We start from the raw sequence: 24,246 nt of genomic DNA on the forward strand, positions 1-24,246 counted from the left end.
CACACAAATGGACCCAGAATGATGTGAAATTGTGCTTCGTGCAACATAATTCTGGGTGCCATTTAAAAACCATAAGTGCTAATGACTCCATTCCTTTTTGTAGTTGTAGGGGCTGTTGACTGGAGTACACTAAAACAAGCCTGACCTCTCTAGGACATTCAGAAGCCAAGTTATAAGCCCACAAACGTTGGTACTGGACTACTTCTTTAAATTGACACCAGATCCGGTGACCTTTGGGACATGGTTTGACCCCCTTAGGAAAGTGCTATCATCATGAAACGTTCAGATCACTTACAACTCAATAGATTCTACCTTCCTGTAACGTTTCAGCCTGATTGGACCTTGTTTTCACACAAATGAACCCAGAATTATGTGAAATTGTGCTTCGTGCAACATAATTCTGGGTGCCATTTAAAAACCATAAGTGCTAATGACTCCATTCCTTTTTGGGGTAATGGGGGCTGTTAACTGGAGTACTCTAAAACAAACCTGACCTCTTTAGGATATTCAGAAGCCAAGTTATAAGCCCACAAAGGTGTAACTGGACTACTTCTTTAAAGTGACACCAGGCCCGGTGACCTTTGGGACATGGTTTGACCCCCTATAGGAATGTGCGATCATCATGAAACGTTCAGATCACTTACAACTCAATAGATTCTACCTTCTTGTAAAGTTTCAGCCTGATTGGACCTTGTTTTCACACAAATGGACCCAGAATGATGTGAAATTGTGCTTCGTGCAACATAATTCTGGGTGCCATTTACAAACCATAAGTGCTAATGACTCCATTCCTTTTTGTGGTTGTAGGGGCTGTTGATTGGAGTACACTAAAACAAGCCTGACCTCTCTAGGACATTCAGAAGCCAAGTTATAATCCCACAAAGGTGTAACTGGACTACTTCTTTAAATTGACACCAGATCCGGTGACCTTTGGGACATGGTTTCACCCCCTTAGGAAAGTGCTATCATCATGAAACGTTCAGATCACTTACAACTAAATAGATTCTACCTTCCTGTAACGTTTCAGCCTGATTGTACCTTGTTTTCACACAAATGAACCCAGAATGATGTGAAATTGTGATTTGTGCAACATAATTCTGGGTGCCATTTACAAACCATAAGTGCTAATGACTCCATTCCTTTTTGTGGTTGTAGGGGCTGTTTATTGGAGTACACTAAATTAAACCTGATCTCTCTAGGACATTCAGAAGCCAAGTTATAAGCCCACAAATGTGTAACTGGACTACTTCTTTAAATTGACACCAGATCCGGTGACCTTTGGGACATGGTTTGACCCCCTTAGGAAAGTGCTATCATCATGAAACGTTCAGATCACTTACAACTCAATAGATTCTACCTTCCTGTAACGTTTCAGCCTGATTGGACCTTGTTTTCACACAAATGAACCCAGAATGATGTGAAATTGTGCGTCGTGCAACATAATTCTGGGTGCCATTTACAAACCATAAGTGCTAATGTCTCCATTCATTTTTGTGGTTGTAGGGGCTGTTGATTGGAGTACACTAAAACAAACCTGATCGCTCTAGGACATTCAGAAGCCAAGTTCCCTGCTGGAAAAACCAGCATAGACCAGCATAGCTGGTAACCAGCATAGACCAGCATATGTTGTGTTTTGGTGCTGGTCTAGCTGGTCAAGCTGGTCCATGCTGGTCAAGCTGGTCTTGCTGGTCTAGCTTGTCCATGCTGGTCAAGCTGGTCTTGCTTGTCCATGCTGGTCTAGCTGGTCTTGCTTGTCCATGCTGGTCAAGCTGGTCTTGCTTGTCCATGCTGGTCTAGCTGGTCTTGCTTGTCCATGCTGGTCTAGCTGGTCTTGCTTGTCCATGCTGGTCAAGCTGGTCTTGCTTGTCCATGCTGGTCTAGCTGGTCTTGCTTGTCCATGCTGGTCTAGCTGGTCTTGCTTGTCCATGCTGGTCTAGCTGGTCCATGCTGGTCCATGTTGGTCCATGCTGGTCTAGCTGGTTTATGCTGATCTAGCTGGTCCATGCTGGTCTATGCTGGTTCAGCTGGTAATCAGCATGGATCTGGTTACCAGCTGAACCAGCATAGACCAGCATGGACCACTATTGATTGTTGGTCCATGTTATTGGAGCAGCATTCAATGGTGGTCCATGCATGGGATGCTGATTAGCAGTACAAATTCTCCCAGAGGATACGAGTGTACTGAACAACCACACTGAATTTTGTTACAATAAGACAGAATATTGGAAAATATTACATACTGTAACTACTACAATAAAGACAAGGTAAGGTTTTCAAGTCAGTATGTACATTTATTACGTTTGTTTAACAAAGAACGTGGTAACAAAATGCATACAAATCATTTAAAAAACAAACTAATAACAAATAAGAACAAACACTAATAACAAGTAACTAATTTAACTTACCTTATGAAAACATGAAACATAAAAAATGCCACATTTCAGTCCTTGGGGGTTTTGTTTTTTTGTTTATTAATGTCCATAATTTTTTCTGTAAGGTATCGCCCTGCTTTTACCCATCTTGCTTGCAGCTCGGGCTCCTCCAACTTTTTGTTGATGAGCCACTCTTTGAAGCAGGCTGAAATGAAATACAAATAGACAAGTACCTAAGTATTAAGTCTTGAAAAAATCATTCACATAAGCATGAACAGGGTTTCCTACAAGCAATATATTATCAACAATGTTTGCTTCATTGTTACTTGAGTATTGGGTATCAGTCAAAAGTTTGAAAACAAAAAATATAGATATTTTTTTCATTTTCTTCTATAGTATGAATTAAAATTGAAAATATCAAACAATGAATGAAAACATATGGAAATGTGTAGCAAACAAAATATAGCAAATGTCAATTAATCTACAATGTAGAAAAGAGGTCCAAAGAAAAGAAACACCACAAAGAAAAACTACTCCATAAAAGGATGTGTCCTTTATCCGGTACTGTATATGTTTGTAAAAGCCATGTGTTGCACTACAACACATGGCTTGACGCGCTCCGCTATCCGTGTGCTGCGGTGTTTCACCTCACCGACGCAGCATTGAAACGCCTACTACACTTTGCGGTCAGGAGATCCCTTTGATCTGCTCAAAAGTAACTGATGAGGTGAAAAAGTAAGAAGCCAAGTAGTAGTTTTTCTGGAGAGTTTAGAGGAGATGCAGGAAGATGAGAGATGGGACAGAAAACAAAGCAACAAGAAAACAAAGCAAAGTGTTTGAAAGTAAAATATAGGTAGATTTATCTCCACTACACGTTGAATAAAACAATAAGTTATACACATGTAATATTTATACATTTGATACAATTCAGATCACCTTCAAATTCAGTCACACAGCCAGGGCTGTTTCAATGCATTTTGGGGGCCAAGGTAAAACGGCATCAAACAAATTGTTATCGAGGTTAAATCCTCAGTATATCGTGATGTTGATTTTAGGCCATATAGCCCAGCCCTAGTGTGATTTCTTTTTGGGAAATGGAAATATGACCACCCTAGTTTAAATTCAATTTTATCTATTATTGACATTAAAGCATTTGTCTATTGATATATTTAATTATTTGTGCACTTTTACTCCTTCATACTTGTCAACACTCAAGAACATTTTGCAAATCCAACTAAAAATACCATACCTCTCAATGTTTCCAGCTTCTTTGGGGTTAAAGGCTGCCTGGTGCTCTTAGTTGTAGGACACGCCTTCCCTGTAAGGCTTTTCTGGCCTAGGGTCTTTGTTCCCCAGATTGCCACTGCAAGCTCCTTCAGAAACAAAGAATCCTTTGATTGGTTTTTAATCCTTGACCAGGCCTCTCTCCGGATGTAGACTCCTCCTCCCAGGTGAATCTGACAAAAATAAAAATAAAAATAAACACCCACACAAGTCTAAAACAAATACACTGAAAAGTTAGTTGGCTTGTGAACAAATGATGGAGAGGTGTTCTTCATAGTTCTACATATGAAAACACATTTTGCTATTTGAGTATGGGGTGCCATTTGTAATGTTACACAGTCAAAAATTAACAGCAATATTTTTAATTATTTATCTCATAATCAGAGCAAAAAAGTAGGTTTCATTTTTTAAACACTTATTTTCACCTTGTCATTCAAGTATTTATAAATGTTAAGTTTCCTAGCTAAATATTTAGTTAACAAGTTAAATATATATTTTAAAAACAAAATATTTATTGTGAAAATTAAACATTTAGTTTGGAACAAAATATTTAGCTTCCTAATTTAATATCCATTTTTCAAATCAAATATTTTGTTTTTAAACATTTTTTTACAGGCTAAATGTCTAGTTTTTAAAGAGCAAGTCACACCCAAATCACTTTTTTTTTGCTGATAAACTATATAAAGGAGTGTCTAATCATGCTACAGACACGTGCAGTCAATAATTTGGCAGTTCAGTGCATCGTGGTTAAAATTCAAATATTCTGCCTAAAACTGTTGCGCCGCCGTCGTCAGGGAAAAATTCTGCACTGTATTTGAATTTAAATCTGCCAAAAACATGACTGTTAGGTTGATCGGTCTGTCCAAATTGTCCTTAGGTGTGAGTGTGTGTGTGCATGATTGATTGTCCTGTGTGTCTGTGTTGCCCTGCAATGGACTAGCTCTCTGTCCAGGGTGAACCCTGCCTGATTGCCCGTTGGCTGCTGGAGTTAGGCACCAGCCCCCCCCCCCCCCCCCCGCATTGACAAAGCGGGTTCAGAAAATGGATAGACGGATGGATGGACAAGTTTGTGAACTGGAAACGCAGGATTTGATAGTAAACAGGTAAAAATATCACACTCTGGGGCTTTATTTAACTTGCTAACTAAATATTTAGCTAGGAAACTTAACATTTATAAATACATGAATGACAAGGTGAAAATAAGTGCTTAAAAATGAAACCTAGTTTTTTTCTCTGATTACAAGATAAATGATTAAAAATTTTGCTGATAATTTTTTACTGTGTAACATTACAAATGGCAACCCATATATGAGTTGTGTTGCTACACTTGTGGTGTGTATTTGAATACTGTATGCAGGGGAAGTACAGTACCTCCTCTCCTTCTGGACACCTAGGTGTCTCCACTCCATCTTCACTGCCAGACTCTGCAACTATGAAAAGAATGTTAAAATATTCAGCATTTGTGTCTTGCTTAAACCAAGCAAGAAGCCACATGGTATAAGTGGAGAATGGATAATTTTTTTCCAAAACTGTCTCACTTTAAATCAAAATCAACACAAGTACAAACACAAAAGGCCATTTTTAAATGAGGGTTATTATGAGTAAGGGAGAAGAAAAATCCAAAACTTCCATGGCCCAGTGTGACAAAGTGATTGCCCCGAAACCCAATTACCTCGATTGGGCTGCCCTTAGCAGCTTCAATTCAATTCAATTCAAGTTGATTTATATGGCGCCAAATTACGACAAGTCATCCCATTTGTTGCTGAATGTCTTGGAATCTCTGCATGATGTTGAGGATATTTTGATCTACTTCACTGTTTCAGGAAAGTCTGACAGGATTGATTTCTTTACTGAGAACAGGTGTGGTAGGAATCAGGCCTCTGTGCGGCAGGACAAACAGAAGTCGGGTGTGATGAGCCGCTGTTAAGTTATGTTTCAGCTAAAGCTGGGTATTGGTTCATTTCAAGAATAAATTTGATTTTGATTCTCAAGAGTTAGAATCGACAAAATTTGATTCAACCCAATCTGTTCCAATTCAACATGGGTCACTGCTTTTGAAAACTTTTCTGTGAGCTGTTACCTTAATTATATTGCTGAAATGAAATGATGCAACACTGAGTAACAATTCACCTGAAAAAATTGTGTTAACCCTTTCAGACCTTACTTTTCATTAGTTTTAAAGAAAAGGCAAACAATGTTAAACCAAACGATTCTTGGACTTTTTAATTGATACGATTTGTTTCTTAGAAGAATTGATTCAGAATCAATTTTTCAAAATGTTTCAACACAGCACTAGTTTCAGCTGAGGGCGCAATCATTTACTCACCCAGGGCTGTGTAGATTTTCAGTTCTCCCTTGATAAAAACCTTGATTTAAAACTTCCATTTTGTGTTTGTGTTGTCTTTGAGTAAAATTTACATTTGTGTGATGAAATGAAACATTTAAGATTGACAAACATGTAAAACCAAACATGAGACCACTTTGACTAAATTAAGGGGCTTTTGAAAATGTAAAATTAGTTCACAATTCTGATTTCACTTATATCAAGTTGGTACTGCAAGTGTAGAAATCTATTTTAACAATGTAAATTTAAAAAAAAAATTGTATTCTAAATGTTGATAAATTTTGGTTGCACTTACTGTATAAAGTCTTTGAGTTTTGGGTGGCAGGATCTTTAACAGTTAGAGAGAAAATAAGCATATCATGAACACAGGAAATAATGGAAAACACAACAACAAAGAATATGTTTCCCAAACCTTATTAGGTTAGTGATACCTAAGCTCACAGCTGAAGTACTGCAACTAATGGTCACTTCCAAAGTGTTTTTGATGTTTGCTACCTTCAGCTACTTGATAAATGTATATATTTTGTCCTTATATCCTTGTTAAAATGTTTGTTTCTGAGCGTCAGGCAACTGTAAAAGTTAAGTGAGCTACAATATATATTGCTTTTCTATCTTTTTCCCTATTCACAAACAAATGGGTGCATAACTGTCTAAGTTCAGTGTTTTGCCCAAAAACATTTCAACAAGATAAGAGGGGTTTGGGACTGCCAGCCCAGAGGGAAACATTTCCTTATATGGGATAATTTACATTAAGCCCAGAAGTATACATTAAAAAATACCCACAACACATTTCAGTTTTAGGTACAACTGCATTAGTAAAGAGACTTAGGGGAAATGATCTGTCCTCACCACTGCTCTTGGAGGAGGTTGACTTCAGCGCCTTCATTAGATGCTGTTGCAGCTCTATGTTCAGCTCTCGGAGAGTTTTATTTTCAGACTCCATTGTTGAAAGACTCTTTTCTTGCTCCTGCATTCTTAAACAGAAGAAAATATGTAATGACTATATTATTAGGAAATGATAAAAAAATTGTTAATTATTATCTGTGAAATTATCTAGCTGCCTATAGTGCAGATGGGTAGTGCTGCACATGTGCACAGCATTCAGAAAGGCCAAATCTGGACAGCATGTGGTAGTTGTGTGACAAAAACAAGTAGCAAAATATTATATTACCAAATATATCAATTTAAAAGTATAAACACACCTTTGAAATATAAAGATTCAATAATAAGGCTCAATAATTAAAAACATATTTTTGATCAAAGTACCCAGCCTATTTCAACAGGACCAAATAATGCTATTGCTATTCACAATATTCTACACACCCATCTACTTTTGGCAAGGACAATAACAAGACTGAATCCAACTAGAGCTTAAAGGTAGATTTACAGTATATTGTTAGGACACATTAACAATAATACAAAATTATTTTTCAAGGCTATTCAAAACTTACCTTTTTTCCATTTCCTGCTGCTGTAGACACATGCAACTATACTTTTTCTGATAAAAGCATTGTTTTTTTATTGCCTCCTCATAAAGTTTCTGTGGGACAACACCACCATCATTATCGTCATCCTCAGTATCATCTTCAAAGAGGGAATCGCTGAGGATATCTTCTCTGATTTTTTTGGTACTGGTAGGGCAGAGTGGAGAGTTCCTCTTTCTGTTTTTTCTTTCCTGCAGAATGGCCAGTAGGTTAACATCTTTTGCTTCCTCTGCGGCCTTTTTCTGAGTTGTCTGTAAACATTACAAAAGCACAACTTAAAATTACAGTATGACTTTCATAAGATTTAAAGTTAGCAAACTCACATACTAACAAACTAAGCAATGCTACACAAAGCAAGCGCAATATTACTGGAAATAATTTTTAACCTAATGTCATGGCCTGATGTTGGCTTTATTCACTCCAGTAACAATACACTTTTGGACACAGATCTGCTCAGAAAGGACTGAGTTTGCATATTCTTGTAAATGACATTTGTAGCTTACAATGACAAAACAACTTTCTCTTGCTGATTCCTTATTAATGCGTTTTTTGTTGTGATGTTTTTTTTTCATTGAAATAGACCATGTCTTCCCAAAATAGCTGATAAGTGACTTCTTTGTCTAGACCCACATTACATGTATTCGTTTTGTGTTGTTAATATCGAATTTGCTCAGACGACTTCTTCTCTTTCTTAATATTAGTGCCATAACTTTTTTTTTGTCATTTTGTGTTTATTTTCTAACCTTATTCTCCATTTAAGAGCATGCACTGAGCTACTTTAAAAAACACATTAACTATAACATTTTTTAACTTGTGAACATTAAAATTCTAATTAGACCAAAAAAGACCAATGATTAATTTTACATTGACTTCTTAACATTTCGGTAAATTTGCCTGAAATATTTTGATTGGTGTGAAATAAATATGTAAGAATGGGTTTATTCTTTATTGTCTATGCAGCAGAAAAGGATCAAACAGTGGAAATAAGTGAAAATGGTGATCTACTAATATCGTCTTTGTAACACAAATGCAATTTATGGTTACAGAAGGACTTAACTATACCTGGACGTGTGTTTCCCAAAGCTGAGGGTCTTTCTTGATTAGTAAATACAAGCTCAGCCCTTGAGATCTCTAACGGTATTTGTGAAATTTTTTGAAAAGATCTGATTACATTTTTAAAGCATAATTTCTCTCCCTAAGTGTTATACAGTATTTGCAATAACCAGGATATTTATTTAGATGTGACATTGTTTTTACAGAACTGGATTGATTATAATATTCTTCTCATTAAACAACTTTTTAACAACGATGGTCTAACTTTTACATATGTAGAATTCCTTTCTGGGTTTAAAACTTGACTTGACTCCTTGATTGTTATGTTATGGATTCTATTCCTTTAAGCCTAAAACTAATTATTTCAAACTAGGCTGATTTACAAATTTATATATATAAGAAACTCAGACCCCGTTTTGAGTAGTAGCTGTAAAACACAAAAATAAAATAAAAATAATTCAAAGAGATACTATGAGCCAGACAGCTGAAACTTGCTGCATGGAGATGGAATCTGCATGGAACAAACTTATTTAATGAAATATGTTGGAGAAAAACTTGGTTATTTGGGAGTTTTCTTATATGAAATATATCTATCCACACAATTTGGGTGTCAGTAAGTAATATAATGACCTTTTCAGTAGAAAATTAGAATTGGGTGTTTAATTTAAACTGAGTATGTTCCATTTTAATTTAAACTGAGTATGTTCCATTGACAGATATGCATATGTACATTATTTTTATTTGTTGTCTATATAATATAGATCATGATTGATTGAAAGGTTAAGGAAAATGGTTAACAATTTAATATAAAGATTTTAGTTTATAATTCTAAAAAAATTCGGATTACACTGGATTTATAAATAAAATGTAATCGCTGATGCACACTCCGGAGCAGTAGGGGCGGTAAAAAGTAAAGGTAAAGATAAAAACTGCAACTCCCAGTTGGCTGCCAACCGCCGTAAAACCCCTCAAGAAAGGAGAAGAAGAAAAAACAGAAGATCGGAAGCAGCTGCGCATTTGTGTGTTGGAAAGTTGTGAAGATTTGTCTTTTCATTTTTGTTTTACCAACGTTGGGCCCATTTATTCATCATTGGTGAGTATTGAGTGGTTAATGAACATTGCCTAATGTTTGCCAACATGCTAGTAGAATATACTTTTTTTGTCCTGGCTTCCTCCGCCTCAGAAGGTAGCGGTGAAGTGCTGGGATCCATGACTTTTTTAACACGGACCCTCTTCCCCGTTGACAGCTCCTCTTCGATGTCCTCTTTGGTGTCTGGAATATAAACAGCACTTCATGTAAGTATTTGACTGCATCGGCTATACTGTACATAATTTTATGTAGTTATTTCATTATTCGCTCTGTTCTTAAGGAACGCTAACCTTAGCAACGCTACACTATCGTAACTAGCTAAAAGCTAATAGCACACTAGCTAGCTCGACTAGAGCGGTAGACAGAGATTTCAGCCAGTCAATTTAACTACACATCCTAGGTCGACCTTATTAATAAGTAAAACTGTTTGTGAGATCGTGACTTACCCTTCAGCATTAATATTTGAGCTTTGAAAAAACTGTCTTGCCAGCGAACCCAGTAAATTTTGCTGGTATCCTTCTGGCTGTCAAAATCTTTGATAAAGGTTGTTGGAACGATTTCTTTACAGCCGTCGTCTATATACCTAACATAAGCAAACATTTTTTAAGGCAAACAAAATTAGTTTCCTAAATTCGAATTAGTTAAATATAACTGTTGTCTAAAAAGAAATAAGGTCTAAAATATTTTAGTTTTTAAATCGTGACGCCGCAACTTAATTTGCTCTTGATCTTGGTCCTAATGCTAATGTTGAGATACGCCCCTCCAGCTAGCTTTGACTTCAACGGCGGGAAGCGCGTGAGCACTGAGCAGAGGATGCTGTAGTTCCCAGTTCCCCCTCTCAATTCATAGTGGGGATTTGATTACAACCAATTATTTTTTATTTTAAGGGAGAATAAGTGACCCTTGACTCATTAAATGTTAATAGCTAATTGCAGACACTATATCTGAAATATTTCTTAAATGTAAACATTGACATTTTTTGAAACTACAATCCATCTAGAAAAAAAAAGTGATTTATTATTACTTATTATCCACCAGAGGTGGGTAGGGACTTGTTACATTCACTCCGCCAATTTCCTTTAGTAACTTTATGGGGGAAAAATACTTTTTACGGGTAGTTTTACTTTATCATTTCTACTCGAATAAAATGTTGCATATTCATTTAATTCAATTTTATAATTAAATAATTTTAATAAAATAAATTAATGAAATAAAATAAACTAATAAAATTAAATAATTAGTAAATTTTTATTTAATTTAAATTTAATGATTTCATTTAATTGAGTACTTTAAAATTAAATTTAAGATTTAAATAATTTATTCAAAGTGTTTAGTAGTTCACAATTACTCTTATTTGACTAACATTTCTGAATACTGTAACCAACGAGTAACTTCAGTGAATACAAAAAAACATTAACTAAAAATGCAGAAAACAAACATCTACAGTTCTTGTTAAAGGGAGATGTTTGCACAGAATTTTGTTCTTCTAATGTAATTTTCTAGCTATTGTTTCCACCACATGATGACCATTCATGATGAAAGACTCGCCTGATATGAGTACAATTTATTTTAAAATAAACCATGTATAGCTGCCATTATTGTAGTTATAAACTCTCTCAGATTGGTGATTTGCTCAAAGGTGATAATGACTTGACCTGGACTGGAAGATTATTTTAGGGACTTGGACTCACACTTGCCCAGTAGGGTCCAGTGACTTGACTTGGATTAATCCTATGAGACTTGGACTTGCACACTAACCCCGGCTTTCCACTGGAGCCGTCAGCAGCACGTTACTGCAGCAGCACGTCATAGCTGCTGATAGGAACCGTGTGGTCAACAGAACCGTTTCCACTGGAGCCGTCAGCAGCGCGAGTCGGCCACGTCTCAGGAGCAGCATGTCGCGGCCTTTACGCGCCGGTTCTATTTTCTACGCGCGACGCCTCTGAAACGGGTCAAGTTCGACATTTTTGGGGAAGGAAAGACAGGAAATCGGACGCGGAAATGGAGAGAAGCTCCCGAGATTTTCAGAATAAAGAACGTACTGCCTTCCGGTTGCTTTACTTTAAAGAAAAAGTTACTAACTGTGCGGCCCCGTGAGAAGTTATCACCTAGCTAGCGGTCTCCTTTGTTTTTCAGGTCCGTATTGGCGATTATAAAACGGACAGAACATAAAACACAAACCATGTTGTAGTTTTCTCCTGCTTGTTGTTGTGTTTACTGACGAAGTCACTCGTGTGACTTCGTGCCCTGTCGGTGACAGCTGCTCCCCTGCTGCTTTGCGTCTCGTGGGAAGGGCCAAGCAGCAGCTTACGCGAGCAAAACGTGCTGCTGCAGTAACGTGCTGCTGACGGCTCCTGTGGAAACCCGGGGTAAGGCAAGGGTCGGCAACCCGCGGCTCTGGAGCCGCATGCGGCTCTTTCATCCATCTGATGTGGCTCTCTGCTTGTAAACTAACTAATGAATAGTTAAAGATTGTCTGCGTAAACCTGAACAGGTCAACTGTTTGTGCATTATCAAATAAGTCTATAGGCGCTTTCTGAGCTGAAGAGGATATGAGATTCTGGACTGTTCTTCAGACAGGCTCATTGATGTGTTGGAGACAGGAACAAGTGCTATTCAGCCAAAGATTCATAATCAGGGGACATTTTTTAAGTCTCTGAGAGACCGTGTTTAGAAAACACTGAATCTTCCTGCATGGTTCTGGTTATGCGATGCGCTCCAAGCCCCCGATCTACACATCTTCATCTTGCTGTCCACCATACGCATGCGCTGACAGCGAGCTGCGCTGAGCTCAGTGTCCATCTCAGATGTTCTGATGGGAATCTTTTCCTGATTGATGTAGCTACCTCTACGATGTGCATAACGATTAAAATATCAGCGCATCTGCAGGTTTGAGATTTCTCCATCAAAATAAACAGTCAAACACGGGAAATATCCGGTCAGTGCGAATCCTGTCATTTAACTGTTTTACCTTCTTGTGAAAATTGTTGCAAACAGAAACATTAAACCGGATGAACACCAGAGCCATGCACACTGTGCCGTTACCTCCGTCAGTGTAAATGAGGGAAAAAAACTACCTGATTGGATCCTTTTCAACAATGATTAATGCAAAGTTTAGTTCAGTACAATGTTTAATTACAACAGTCCAACGAGACAGAGCAGTTATGTGTGACGCCTCAAGAAGCGTCACCTGCTCAGCTATTAAAACCACTAGAAGGGTGAAAAATATCAAAATATTGTAGCGCAGACGGGCTACATTTTTTTTGGATCAATTTGAAACAAACTGTTTTATTAATAATCTTCTGTTGAAAGATAACTTTGAGGTACATGAGCGACTGGTATTGGTTGCTGTCACCTGTTGTGATCTGTTAAAGCAGCTCTCTGCTGTCTGAGTGTAGGCCCCGCCCACAACGCCACAGCTGCTGTGGCTCCCAGTGTTTTCTTTACCGTGGGAAACGGGTAATAATGGCTCTTTGATGGGAACAGGTTGCCGACCCCTGCACTAAGGACTTGAGTGTGACTTGGACTTTTGAAATGGTGACTTGACTAATACTTTCAAATAATGGTATTTCTTAAGTGAGCTGAATTTCACCAGTGTAACTGTTTAAATTTACCATGGTTTTATTCACGAATCATGTCTGTTACTGATATCGATGTTCATTTTTGTTTTAGAATGCCAAAGCGCAAGTACAAATTGTACCTGGAACCAAACAGTACCATCAAGTTACCCTCTGCAAGATGGAACAGAGAGACTTTGGATGTAAGTTAGCTCATGAAAGATGTATCAGAGTTCTTGCAGGGTCTTAAATGGTCTTAAAAAAAGTCTAAAATACATAACTTTAAATTCAAGGACTTAAGTCTGAACAACGCCCACCCAGTTTTTTGTTCTATGTCTTAGGACTGCACAATTAATCGTTAAAAGGTTGTGATTTCAATTCATGCTTGTAAGCAAACTCATTCTGAAATGACAATTAAAATGAAAAAGGGAAAAAAAAAACACAATCATTGTACCGCATTTTAAACCTGGACATAATCTGCATGAAAAAAAGTGCTCCCTCTTTTTCCCTCAACAATTGATAATGGCGGAGCCTTATACCATGTGATGCAGAAGCGAGCTGGCAGGATAAAACAACAGTAGCCTTTATTTATTGTTTTTATTTTCAGTGTCAGCTGTTACAAAGCTGATTTGCAGTTAATACGTGCAATAACTATTTAAATTGGGGAAAAAATTGTGAGAGAATCATGATCTAAATATGAGCAAAAAATAATTGGGATTATTTTATCCAGAATCGTGCAGCCCTACTATGTCTTAGGTTTAAACAGGTCAGTTCTTTTGATTGACTGGATAACAAAACATCTGCCATCAGATGCTTCTGAGATGTTCCAACTCAAACAGACTTTGTTAATGTGTGACTTTGTGTTAATGTGTCATGCTGGTCTAACATTTTGTTCATAGCGGTCTTAAAAGGTCTTAATTGTAACTTTCTGAAACCTACAATAACCCTTTTGTAATGCAGTAATGAAATTTGACTTTTTTTTTTCTTTAACAGATCTATCACATTGCCTTTGCTGATGTTTGAAGACACTAAATAGGGAATATGGTTTTGTAAATATTTTCAGACTTCTCCCTTGAGCAGTGAAAGCTGTGACCAAGTGACTTCTGGTCCATATTCTGCAGATTTTGAGGTGAGGGTTACATGTATTCTTAAATTGATAGAAACATGATTTCACACTGTGCTGCCCTGCACAAAGTGTTGTGGTACTTTCTTACTTAGTAACATCTTTTCTACCTCCTCTGAAGACCACGTCTTCATCTGGTCATTTTGATTTCCCGGAATATCCAGATGACACAATCAACCTTGTAAGTTCTTTTACCAAACCTCATGTGCAAGTTTGTGATATTTACAAACTGAATGTACAAAGAAATGAACTAAAAATCTTTTCAAATAATTTCTTTTGTCTCTAGACCTTGCCCTACACTGAATGTGGCAGAGAAGATGCTGCAGATGTTGAGGTGATTGACTAATATGTGAGGCAAGATAATATTATTACACATTTCTGTTTCTTACTGTGTTTGTGCCTTTTCTACATTCTCTTCAGACCATGTCTCCATGTGGCTGTCTGGAGTCTGATTCAGATGAGACATTCAACCTGGTAAGCTTTTAACCAAATCACACAACAATACCTGCAATTCTTATTTTTATACACAAGCAATGTTTTTCTATTATCTTTGCTGTTTATTATAAGTGTTAAACAGCAGTCCACTGAAGTGAGGCATTGTAGTGAGTTAATAAAAAAAATAAATTACAAGGTCTATTCAAGAAACATTAAATAAAACAGAAGGCTCGACATGAAGTTGGCAAAAACAGAATGAGCGAAAAACTGAACAGATCAGAGGATCCGGTAATTAACTGAAAAACTGTAATAACGGAAATTGGAGAGACAGCATGTGTATCTCATGATAATGATCAAGCAGCACAGGTGAGTGACATAAGTGACATTTCTGGGAAAGTAAAAACAAATAGATATCATGTAGAGAAAAAGTATTCTAAATGCTGGACTAAAAAGAGGGAGAACATCTGCAATGGTCCAAGAAATTACAGTATAAAGAGACCTAAACCAGGAAAAAAAAGATCTAACGTAACAGTGCCTTCAAAACCACAAACAGGACATTGGCAAAATGGAAAGGCGCTAAAAATCCACAAAAAGAGTGCAACAGATATAAGGGGTAACATACGGGCTAGTGAACACTAGAAAAGCTATATAGATCAAACTAAAATTAACCCATAAAACTAGGGATAAAGAAATTAATTAATACTGCAGAGTAAATTAGGGCTGATCAATAAAAGAGGAAACTAATATGGAAATCAGCATCAAAGACCAGAAAAAAAACGTCATTTCTGATGGAAATAACCTAAGAAAAACTAAATAAAAAGAATTCATTGAATCAAGGGGTGTGCCGATTAATTTAAAAATGATTAATCATGTTAAGCGTACCAAATTGTTTACAATTCAAAAACGTTTAAAATCTAGCATTTTAGTCGTGAAAAGAGCGTCTCTGTTGTGTTTCATGTTGGCAGCAGCGTCCAGTTTACCCGGACTTGCTGACTTTTTCGGCACCGTTGGAGCGGGGGTGCATAGACGTACTAAGACGGTCGTTCTGAGACATCGGACTGTATGTTCTTGGGTGTTATTTGGTATATGTGGTGCTTTGGGTGCGTCCCATCGTGGGGTGGTTTACAAGGACTCACATCATCTGTCAGCAGTAAAGAGTTACAGCTACATGTCACAAATGTCTCCCAGGAACTTTTAGTTATGATTAATGTAAAAGGATTTAAATTCCATCTAGGGTCATTCGTAATATTACCTGTTGTTGTATTTTGCCAAGCAAAAGTAATCTTATCATGTTAAGCTAACTTTGTGATGTAACTGCATCGACTAACAGAGGATTATGTTCATGTGGGTCATCAGCATGATGTTGTTGAAGTTATGAAAGCAAACATGGCTGGAATCAGTTTTACCTGTAATCTTATTTTTCTTCTCTAAGTGTGTGTGCTGCTGTAATGAGTGAATGTCCCCACTGTGGGATTAATAAATCTATTCTGTTCTATTCAATACATTTTTATCCGCCAGTAGGGAAAAATACATTTGAGGATTTTTTACCTTTCCGGGCTTCCGTACAAATAACCTGGTTACGGAGGAGGGGTTCGTCTCCCAAACCAAAAAACACAATCCCAAACTATGCAGGTGTTGATAAAATGCGAGTTCCAATGGCCTGTATTTGATTTGTCACAACTCCTTTGTTTGTTAGTATTCGGTAGCTCTCGCAGTTGAAACCACGCCTAGCATGCTGCATGCTAAAAGCTGTAGCATACCAAACAGGAAGAGAGAACGCCCGGTGTTAACAATGAGCAGCAGGGCAGGAAACGATATATCTTGCTCTCATAGGCTAGTTTGTTAGCCAATCTGAGGCTAGCAAATTCGAATAATGAGTATGAACGAGCAGCAGCCGAAGCTGCCTGATGGAACAAGCCGGAACCACCTGAATATTGACCCAGACCGATTGAATGGTCTGTTAATCAGTATTTCGTAACGTTTTTTAGATGTAAAATGTTTCATATTACTGGTTAATACTTAAGAAATAACCACAAAGTCCTGAAATTAGAATTCAATTCAATTCAGTTCAATTCAAGTTTATTTATATAGCGCCAAATCACGACAAGAGTCGTCTCAAGGCACTTCACATAATAAACATTCCAATTCAGGTCAGAATGAAATGGCCTCTTTAATAATAAATAAATAATGAATAAATCGGTTTCCTGATCTCTAAACAAGATTTGTCCAAACAACCGAAAAAATAATTTAGCACCAAGTAAAGAGGGGAATCGATCCGATACAGTCACCCGATCAGTTGCTTTTATCATTTGTTTTTGCTGGTAGATACATGCAATAATGTGTGTTTATTGTCACCCTACAGCCCACAACTTCTTTTGGTGGCTTATCTGTGCTGAAATCAAGTAACGTCAGCCAGGAGTTTGAGTGTGATTCCTCACCTGAAAGTGATCCTCAAGTTGATTCAAACATTGAAGACCTTCCAGAGGACGACCCATTTGGACAGATAGGATTTGACACTGACATGGATTCTGCACTAATTTCAGGGGGTACAACAACAAGGGCTGAAGCACTGCTTATGGTAATGTGTCATGCAGCAAGACATAACATAACAGGAACACAACTTGATGATTTGTTAAAGCTTATAAATGCACTGTTTGGCAAAGAGGTTTTACCGAGATCCAAATATTTGTTCAACAAAGTGTTTAAGAACTCTTCTGACATAGTGGAATTTCACTTCTACTGCAAAACCTGCAAATTATACATTGGCAAACAAGAAGACATAAAAGAAAAAAACATTGTTCAGTGTACAATTTGTAGTGCTCCCATTGAAATTAGCACATTGAACAGTGCAAGCTTTTTCATAAGCATACCAATTGCACCTCAAATTCAGACACTGATGGAAAACCCTCAAATTCAAAACAGCATGAACTACAGATACCAAAGGCAACAGAATGAACATGTTATCTCTGACATATATGATGGTGAAATGTATCAAAACCTGTCAAAACCAGGTGGCATTCTGTCAGATCCGGCCAATTTGTCATTTAATTTTAATTCTGATGGTTCACCTGTCTACAAGTCTTCCAAATTTTCAATATGGCCCATCCAGCTGCATTTAAATGAACTCCCTCCCAAATTGAGATTCCAGAATGTAATGCTTGCAGGTCTTTGGTTTGGTGCTCAAGAGCCAGTCATGCCAATTTTTCTAAAACCATTTGTTGATCAGGCAAAAACACTGGCATCCAATGGTGTGTCCTGGAGAAAATGTGGAGCTCTGGTGAACAGCAAAATTGTTGGACTCTGTTGTTGTGTGGACTCAAAGGCAAGACCAGCTATGCAAAACACCACCCAGTTTAATGGGTATTTTGGTTGTGGCTTCTGTTTACACCCTGGGACTCTCGTTGAAAAACAGGTGAAGTATACTGTGACTGCCACAGAATACCCTGAGAGAGAGGCTAATAAAATGATTGCAGATATGGAGCAGGCCGTAGAACAACACAGAAGTGTCAGGGGGGTGAAAGGTCCATCACCACTGATAAACATGCCTTATTTTGACATTGTTTGGGGGTTTGTTCCAGACTATATGCATGCTGTCTTGCTTGGTGTCATTAGACAGCTGACAGAGCTTCTGTTGAGTGGCAGTGATCAACCCTACTATATCGGCAGTCCAAATACAATGAGGGTGCTAGAAAACAGGATCAAGGAAATCAAGCCACCACACCTTATTACACGACTTCCCAGACCCATTGCAGAGTTCAAGTACTGGAAAGCCTCAGAGTGGCGAGCTTGGCTCCTGTTTTACAGTTTGCCAGTCCTGAATGGGGTGCTTCAGTCACGTTATGTGAAGCACCTATCCCTGCTGGTGTTTGCAGTATTTCTGCTTTTGAAGGAGAATGTCACATTCGAAGAGATCAACAAAGCAGATGAGATGCTGTTCGAGTTCGTGGCAAGGTTTCAACTGTTGTATGGAGAAGCATCTATGACATTCAATGTACACTTGCTAACGCACCTGTCCAAGTCTGTGAAACTGTGGGGGCCGCTCTGGGCACACTCAGCATTTGTATTTGAAAATGCAAATGGTGGTCTGTTGAAACTGTTTCACGGAACAAAATGTGTAGCTTTGCAGATTGTAAACAAATTCTTGTTGCATAGAACGGTTCCGCTTTTCAGTACAAGGTTTGCAGTTAGTGAGCAAGTAAAGAACTTCTGTTTGGAGCTCACAAATAACTCAAGAGTAAAGTCCTTCACTAGATATCAAGACACAACTGTTCTGGATAATGGCAGGGTTACTGAGACAACTGAGGAGGAGAAAAGTGCCTTCATTTCTGCAGAAAAAGTTCCACCAGATGAAATGGTGGTACACAAGAGAATGGTGCACAAAGGACTGGTTTATACCAGCAAAAGCTACAGCCTCAGTAAGAGAAGAAGGGATTGTTATGGAAAGTTGAGTGATGGTGTTTGTGGAGAGATTCGAAGCATTATATCTTTTCCCTCAGAGTGGGGTACAGAAATTGCTGTACTTTTCCAAAAGTTTCATACACAAGCATCATTCCCTTTACCACAAGGGTACAGATTTGAGTCACATATTAGACTTATAAGTAGGGGACCTACTGTGGATCTGATTCCAGTAGACAGGTTAGAGCAGAAATGTCTGGTCCTGAAAACTGGTGATGAGACTTACATTTGTGACTTTCCAAACCAACATGAAAGAGACTAGTCTTTGGTTGTCGTTCTGTAGGTAACATTTTTCTCTTGTGTTTCACAACTTCTCTTGATCAGTTCTGGCTGATTCAGATTTCTGCCCAGGAGAGTGGACTTAATGTGCTGTGCCATGTGTCTGAACTGGCTTCTTTGTTTTCCTGATTTACAGTTCTGAGCATTCCTCACTGTACTGGAGAACACCAGGATTTTGTATTTGTGGAAGGTCCTTCTTCAGAGGGGACAGGGAAACAACACAATATGGGGTTTGATTTGTGCCATAAGTGGGGAGACCAACTTCCTTTTCCGCGCTTGCATAAAATGCACTCATTTGACCAGTTTCCTCAACATTGCGCATGCTGAAAGTCCACTCCAAGCATGCACCTTCTTCGAGAGAGGGCCAGCTCACGTGTGTGGCCAACCTGCTGTGGGTGTGCTAGACTTGGTTCTATCTGCACGATGCCTTTTGGAAAGCTGCAGCCTTGAAGTAGAATTTTGCTCCCACAAATCAAGCTGGCTTTTGACAGTTGGTGGTGAAGACAAAGAACTGCATTGACTTCCCTCTGATGGGTTCATTTTTAACATCACTGACACATGTACTAAAAATAACCACAACTGTTCTGAAAAATTGCAAACTCTAGTGGTCAAGTGGTCTTGTTCCAAAACCTTTCTTGATGGCTGTAGTATTTTTAGCATGCACAAGATGAAACTTTGATCAATTTCTTTTAAACATTAGAAATGCTCGGTGTCACTGAGAAAATAGTCTTTTTGTAAAGCACCCCAACTACAAAGAGCATTTCTTTGCCTGTGCACTTTTCTTTTTTAGTGTGCATGCTTTAATTCCATTTCTAGTTCTTTTTAAAACACAGGAAGTTTTTTCTTTACCTGCTAACATTTCGTTTGTGACTACAAACATCCTCAGAGCTGACACTGATGGTGGCGTCACTTCCTACTCCATTTATCCCCGGGCAGCAGAGGACGTTGTCGCCCTCTGCTGCCCGCTCTCCCCTCTCCGTTGATGTAGTCCCATGCACGATCCAATGTGTAGACTCCATTGTCTCTGTTCATGGTCCCACATCCACTTCTCCTTATCTCTATAGCTTCTTTGATCCATCTTTTGTATTTCTATTGTTCGCTGTTTATGATCCTTGTGTCCCAGTCCATTATGTGGTTTTCTCTTGTGCAGTGATCTGTTACGGCCGATTTCTTTATTGTGCTTTCTGCTTCTTGCTTCACTGCTCTTGTGTGTTTTCGACTTGTTTCTTTCTCGCACTCCTTTCTGTGTTCTATTGTCCGTGTGTTGAGTTGGCGACGAAGCACTATAAAGAAGTCAGCCGTAACAGATCACTGCACAAGAGAAAACCATATAATGGACTGGGACAACACAAGGATCATAAAAACCGAGCAACAGAAGTACAAAAGATGGATAAAAGAAGCTATCGAGATGAGGAGACGTGGATGTGGGACCATGAACAGGGACGATGGAGTTGGATCGCACATGGGACTGCATCATCGGAGAGGGGAGAGTGGGCAGCAGAGGGCGACAACATCCTCTGCTGCCCGCGGATACACAGAGAAGGAAGTGACACCACCATTGGCGTCAGCTCTGAGGATGTTTTTAGTCACAAACGAAACGTTAGCAGGTAAAGCAAAAACCTTTCCTGTGTTTTAAAAAGAACTAGAAATTGAATTAGAAACAGAACACAGCAAGAACACACCAAAGATCCATGCTTTAAGTGTTCACCTTTTTTAATCTGCTCAAATCTTTAAGTTTTGTTTTTACTTTATGTACACAGTGTTTATTGATGGATGGAAAAATATTACTATTTTATCGAAAAACTGCAATGTTAAAATGTGAACAAAAGTGATGTAATCTTGATTAGTTGCTAAAGCCACTTTAAATAGCAATAAAAATTCCCTTAAGATTTTAATGTTTATGATGTTTAACATTTGCTGAAACAATTACAATTTGTTTGTTTTATATAATAAATGTATATAAAGATAATATTGACTATTGTGTAATTATTCATAGATCCATTTTTTTAATCTTAGAATCTGTTTATTTTATTTATTTACTTATTTTTCCTAATATTAAATGTACTAAAATATGTATGCTCTTGTCTTCAGTGTGGCTTGTGTCTGATGGAGGAATGTTTTTATTAAAGTGCTTTCATAGATTCATCCAAAACATCAAAACTGAAAGTGATTGAAAACTATAGTTTTAGAATTGTAATCAGAGAGAGAATTAACCATATTAACAGTATCAAGCTAAGCACTTTAAAACACATTCCCCAAAGCAATCTAAACATTACTGGTCTCAATTTTTTGGGCACTACTGGCAGTTTTTCACACTGCAAGGAAGCAGGAAACCTTGGGAGAGAGGAGGGAGAAATGCGGCTAAAGATATGGGGCTGGAATTCAAACCCTGGATCAACTTTGGCCACCAGCAGACATTGCTGGTGGATAAACCAGCAATGACCAGCAAGGAAGCTGGTTTAGCTGGTTTATGCTGGTGGACCAGCATATACCAGCTAAACCAGCACCAAACCAGCATGGACCAGCAAAGACCAGCAAGGAAGCCATGCTGGTCGTTGCTGGTTTATGCTGGTCCACCAGCATAAACCAGCTAAACCAGCACCAAACCAGCATGGACCAGCAAAAACCAGCAAAGACCAGCAAGGAAGCCATGCTGGTCTATGCTGGTTTTTCCAGCAGGGTGACAAAGTCATTAAAGTGCGTCAACACAGTGGATTTAATAGAGTTTTAAAGAACGATCTCTAAGTGAAGTGAGGTTAGTTTTTTGTCTCACTGCAGATATAAAAACTAACTCTGCATCAGTCAGGCGCAGCAAAGCTCACCGTCTGTATGAGCGTGAGCGTCGGAAAGCTGATAAAATTGGCTGTAAAATAATTAAAACAAAGTAAAAATGTTCCTTTGCTTTTTAGAGTCCACATCCAGAAGACTGGAGCCGTGTTTCACTGACAGGCTGTCAGACTAACGCCCTGATGAGCTCAGCTGGGACAAACTGGTCTGATGTTTAGGTAAGTGAAGATCTGCTTCTCCAAGTCCTTGAGATGCTAGTAAAAAATAATTTAGCCAGCTTGCTAATGTTACTTTTCTTCTCCTCTAAGGAACACAGAACGTTCAGATGTTGGCGTTTCACGTCACCTACTGAGGAAGGAGACCCACCAGTAAAGAGACGGTCTGGACCAGACCAAAGTGAGTGATGACACACCTCAGCCACCCTCATCATTAAGAACACCTCACCCCCTGAATCACTCCGTCTGATGACAGCAGAGTGATTTATTTGATGTTTTACTTGTTTAGTCTGTTTAGAAATTATTGAATTACATTATTTTCTGTAATCGACCATCTGATCTGGATGTGTGCAGAATAACTTTCCCCAAATTCAGCAGCAGCTGGCCTACAAAAACAGCTGCAGCATGTAGTAAGTCTGTCTGCACTGCTCTCTAATGAGCTTCCTTTCATAAGGAATCATTTGTATAATTTTAGTGTCACTATTTTATTACATTTGTAGGAAAATATGAAGTCACTGCAGCAAAGTGAACTTGTGAACAAACACAAACGTGACTATAAACATGAAAGCTAAAGAAACAACTTTCCTAAAGCTGCTTGTAAACAAAATATGTCATTAAAGTTATTGTCTATCATTGCAGAATATGGCGATGACATCATGGAACTGGTCTTTGGAAAAGTTTTCCCTGAACCAACTCCGTTTCTAGATGAGGTAGAGAAGATCTGCATCTCACCAACTCTCTGGTCTCAGTATTCAGACAACGGAGGTTTCCCACTGTTGTCCAGGACCAGTTTGAAGCCCACATACTGCCCCTCCCTCATCATCAGGAAACATCAATCCGTATCCTGAGGACAACAGAAGACGGCAGGAGGACAGGAACTCTGAGACCTAGACACCACCAGCACCGAGACACAAAGCACCTGTGTGCACAACGCCTGTTTTAACTACTAAAGCCTGTTTATTATATTGTTCTACTTATTTGCTGTGAGGTTAATACTTAGAAAATTTGTATATTAATGTAAACAATAAAAAAAATCACTGATTGTATGCTTTCTTTTAGATGTAATGGTCCAAACTCAGCCTTGTAGACATTTATTGCATCCTGTAGGTAAATACACAGAACAGGCTCAGGTCCAGGATGACCCAGCATGCTCTTCTTCCATTCTGGCTGTTAGGGATTGTATCAATAACTCAATGCCTACTGATGTTTTCACCTAACGGTATTTATTTAGAATGCAGGTAAGATTTAACTATATTTGTTAGCAAAGCAGACTGATCTTGGGAATTTCACTGCAGCACTGATGTCCACCTCTCTGTACACATTAGAGAGAATTACCACTTTACAGCTAAACACATTTAATAAAGATATAGGCTACGCATTGCAGACAATAAAAACAAAGTTGTAAGCATTAGAATTATAATGATGACATTAAAGAACACTTGGAGGAATGTTCTTTATTTTTGACTAGAATCTCAAATCTTTAAATTAAAATGTAACTGCGACTTCCGGTATGGCGACAGAGTGAAACAGACGCAAGTGACAAGAGCTCCGTATAACCAACATAAACACGAACTAGAAAACGCCTGAACTGTAAAGGGAAAAATAAGGAAAAGGAAAAGCAACAATGAGCGGAGGTACAACGAATAAAGGGAAGAGCAAAAAGCAGCCAGAAGATCCAAGTAAGGACACAAAGCAGATGCTAACAGTGGGGGCTACAGGAGAGCTAACACGAGTAGCTAGTTTGGATAGCATTAGCCTCCAGATACGA

General features: G+C 38.3%; 2 protein-coding genes across 4 annotated transcripts; one reads left to right on the top strand and one right to left on the bottom strand.

Annotated features, from left to right (window-relative positions):
• Positions 1-1,370: 1,370 nt before the first annotated feature.
• On the bottom strand, positions 1,371-10,790 carry LOC129160157 (BEN domain-containing protein 5-like). The gene is made up of 8 exons (XM_070550192.1): positions 10,074-10,790; positions 9,692-9,810; positions 7,452-7,735; positions 6,850-6,974; positions 6,296-6,328; positions 5,028-5,086; positions 3,622-3,829; positions 1,371-2,577 (listed from the first exon to the last, which is right to left on the bottom strand). The coding sequence occupies exons 1-8, from the start codon at positions 10,225-10,227 to the stop codon at positions 2,441-2,443; spliced, it is 1,119 nt and encodes a 372-aa protein (XP_070406293.1). The 5' UTR covers positions 10,228-10,790; the 3' UTR covers positions 1,371-2,440.
• On the top strand, positions 7,729-21,811 carry LOC129164982 (uncharacterized). Of its 3 annotated transcripts, XM_054747154.2 has the most exons (8): positions 7,729-9,630; positions 9,785-9,833; positions 13,300-13,387; positions 14,248-14,313; positions 14,429-14,488; positions 14,594-14,641; positions 14,728-14,781; positions 17,105-21,811. In XM_054747154.2, exons 3-8 carry the CDS (start codon positions 13,301-13,303, stop codon positions 19,457-19,459), a joined length of 2,670 nt encoding a protein of 889 aa, XP_054603129.2. In that variant the 5' UTR covers positions 7,729-9,630; positions 9,785-9,833; position 13,300; the 3' UTR covers positions 19,460-21,811. The 3 variants fall into 3 exon arrangements, with proteins under 3 accessions (XP_054603129.2, XP_070406292.1, XP_054603126.2); XM_070550191.1 differs by lacking the exon at positions 7,729-9,630 and having other exon boundaries at positions 9,721-9,833; XM_054747151.2 differs by lacking the exons at positions 7,729-9,630; positions 9,785-9,833 and having other exon boundaries at positions 10,880-13,387.
• The last annotated feature ends 2,435 nt before the right edge of the window (positions 21,812-24,246 follow it).

Source organism: Nothobranchius furzeri, chromosome 4 (assembly GCF_043380555.1).
Source record: "Nothobranchius furzeri strain GRZ-AD chromosome 4, NfurGRZ-RIMD1, whole genome shotgun sequence".
Taxonomy (NCBI): Eukaryota; Metazoa; Chordata; class Actinopteri; order Cyprinodontiformes; family Nothobranchiidae; genus Nothobranchius; species Nothobranchius furzeri.

Coding starts and splice junctions, on each gene's coding strand:
- LOC129160157 (XM_070550192.1), bottom strand. CDS start 10,227: ATGTTTGCTTATGTTAGGTATATAGACGACGGCTGTAAAGAAATCGTT. Junction 7,736..9,691: donor AGGAAGCCAGGACAAAAAAA/GTATATTCTACT, acceptor TAATGTTTACAG/ACAACTCAGAAAAAGGCCGC. Junction 2,578..3,621: donor GAAGCTGGAAACATTGAGAG/GTATGGTATTTT, acceptor ATTTCATTTCAG/CCTGCTTCAAAGAGTGGCTC.
- LOC129164982 (XM_054747151.2), top strand. CDS start 13,262: ATGTCTGTTACTGATATCGATGTTCATTTTTGTTTTAGAATGCCAAAG. Junction 14,642..14,727: donor AAGATGCTGCAGATGTTGAG/GTGATTGACTAA, acceptor CATTCTCTTCAG/ACCATGTCTCCATGTGGCTG. Junction 14,782..17,104: donor CAGATGAGACATTCAACCTG/GTAAGCTTTTAA, acceptor GTCACCCTACAG/CCCACAACTTCTTTTGGTGG.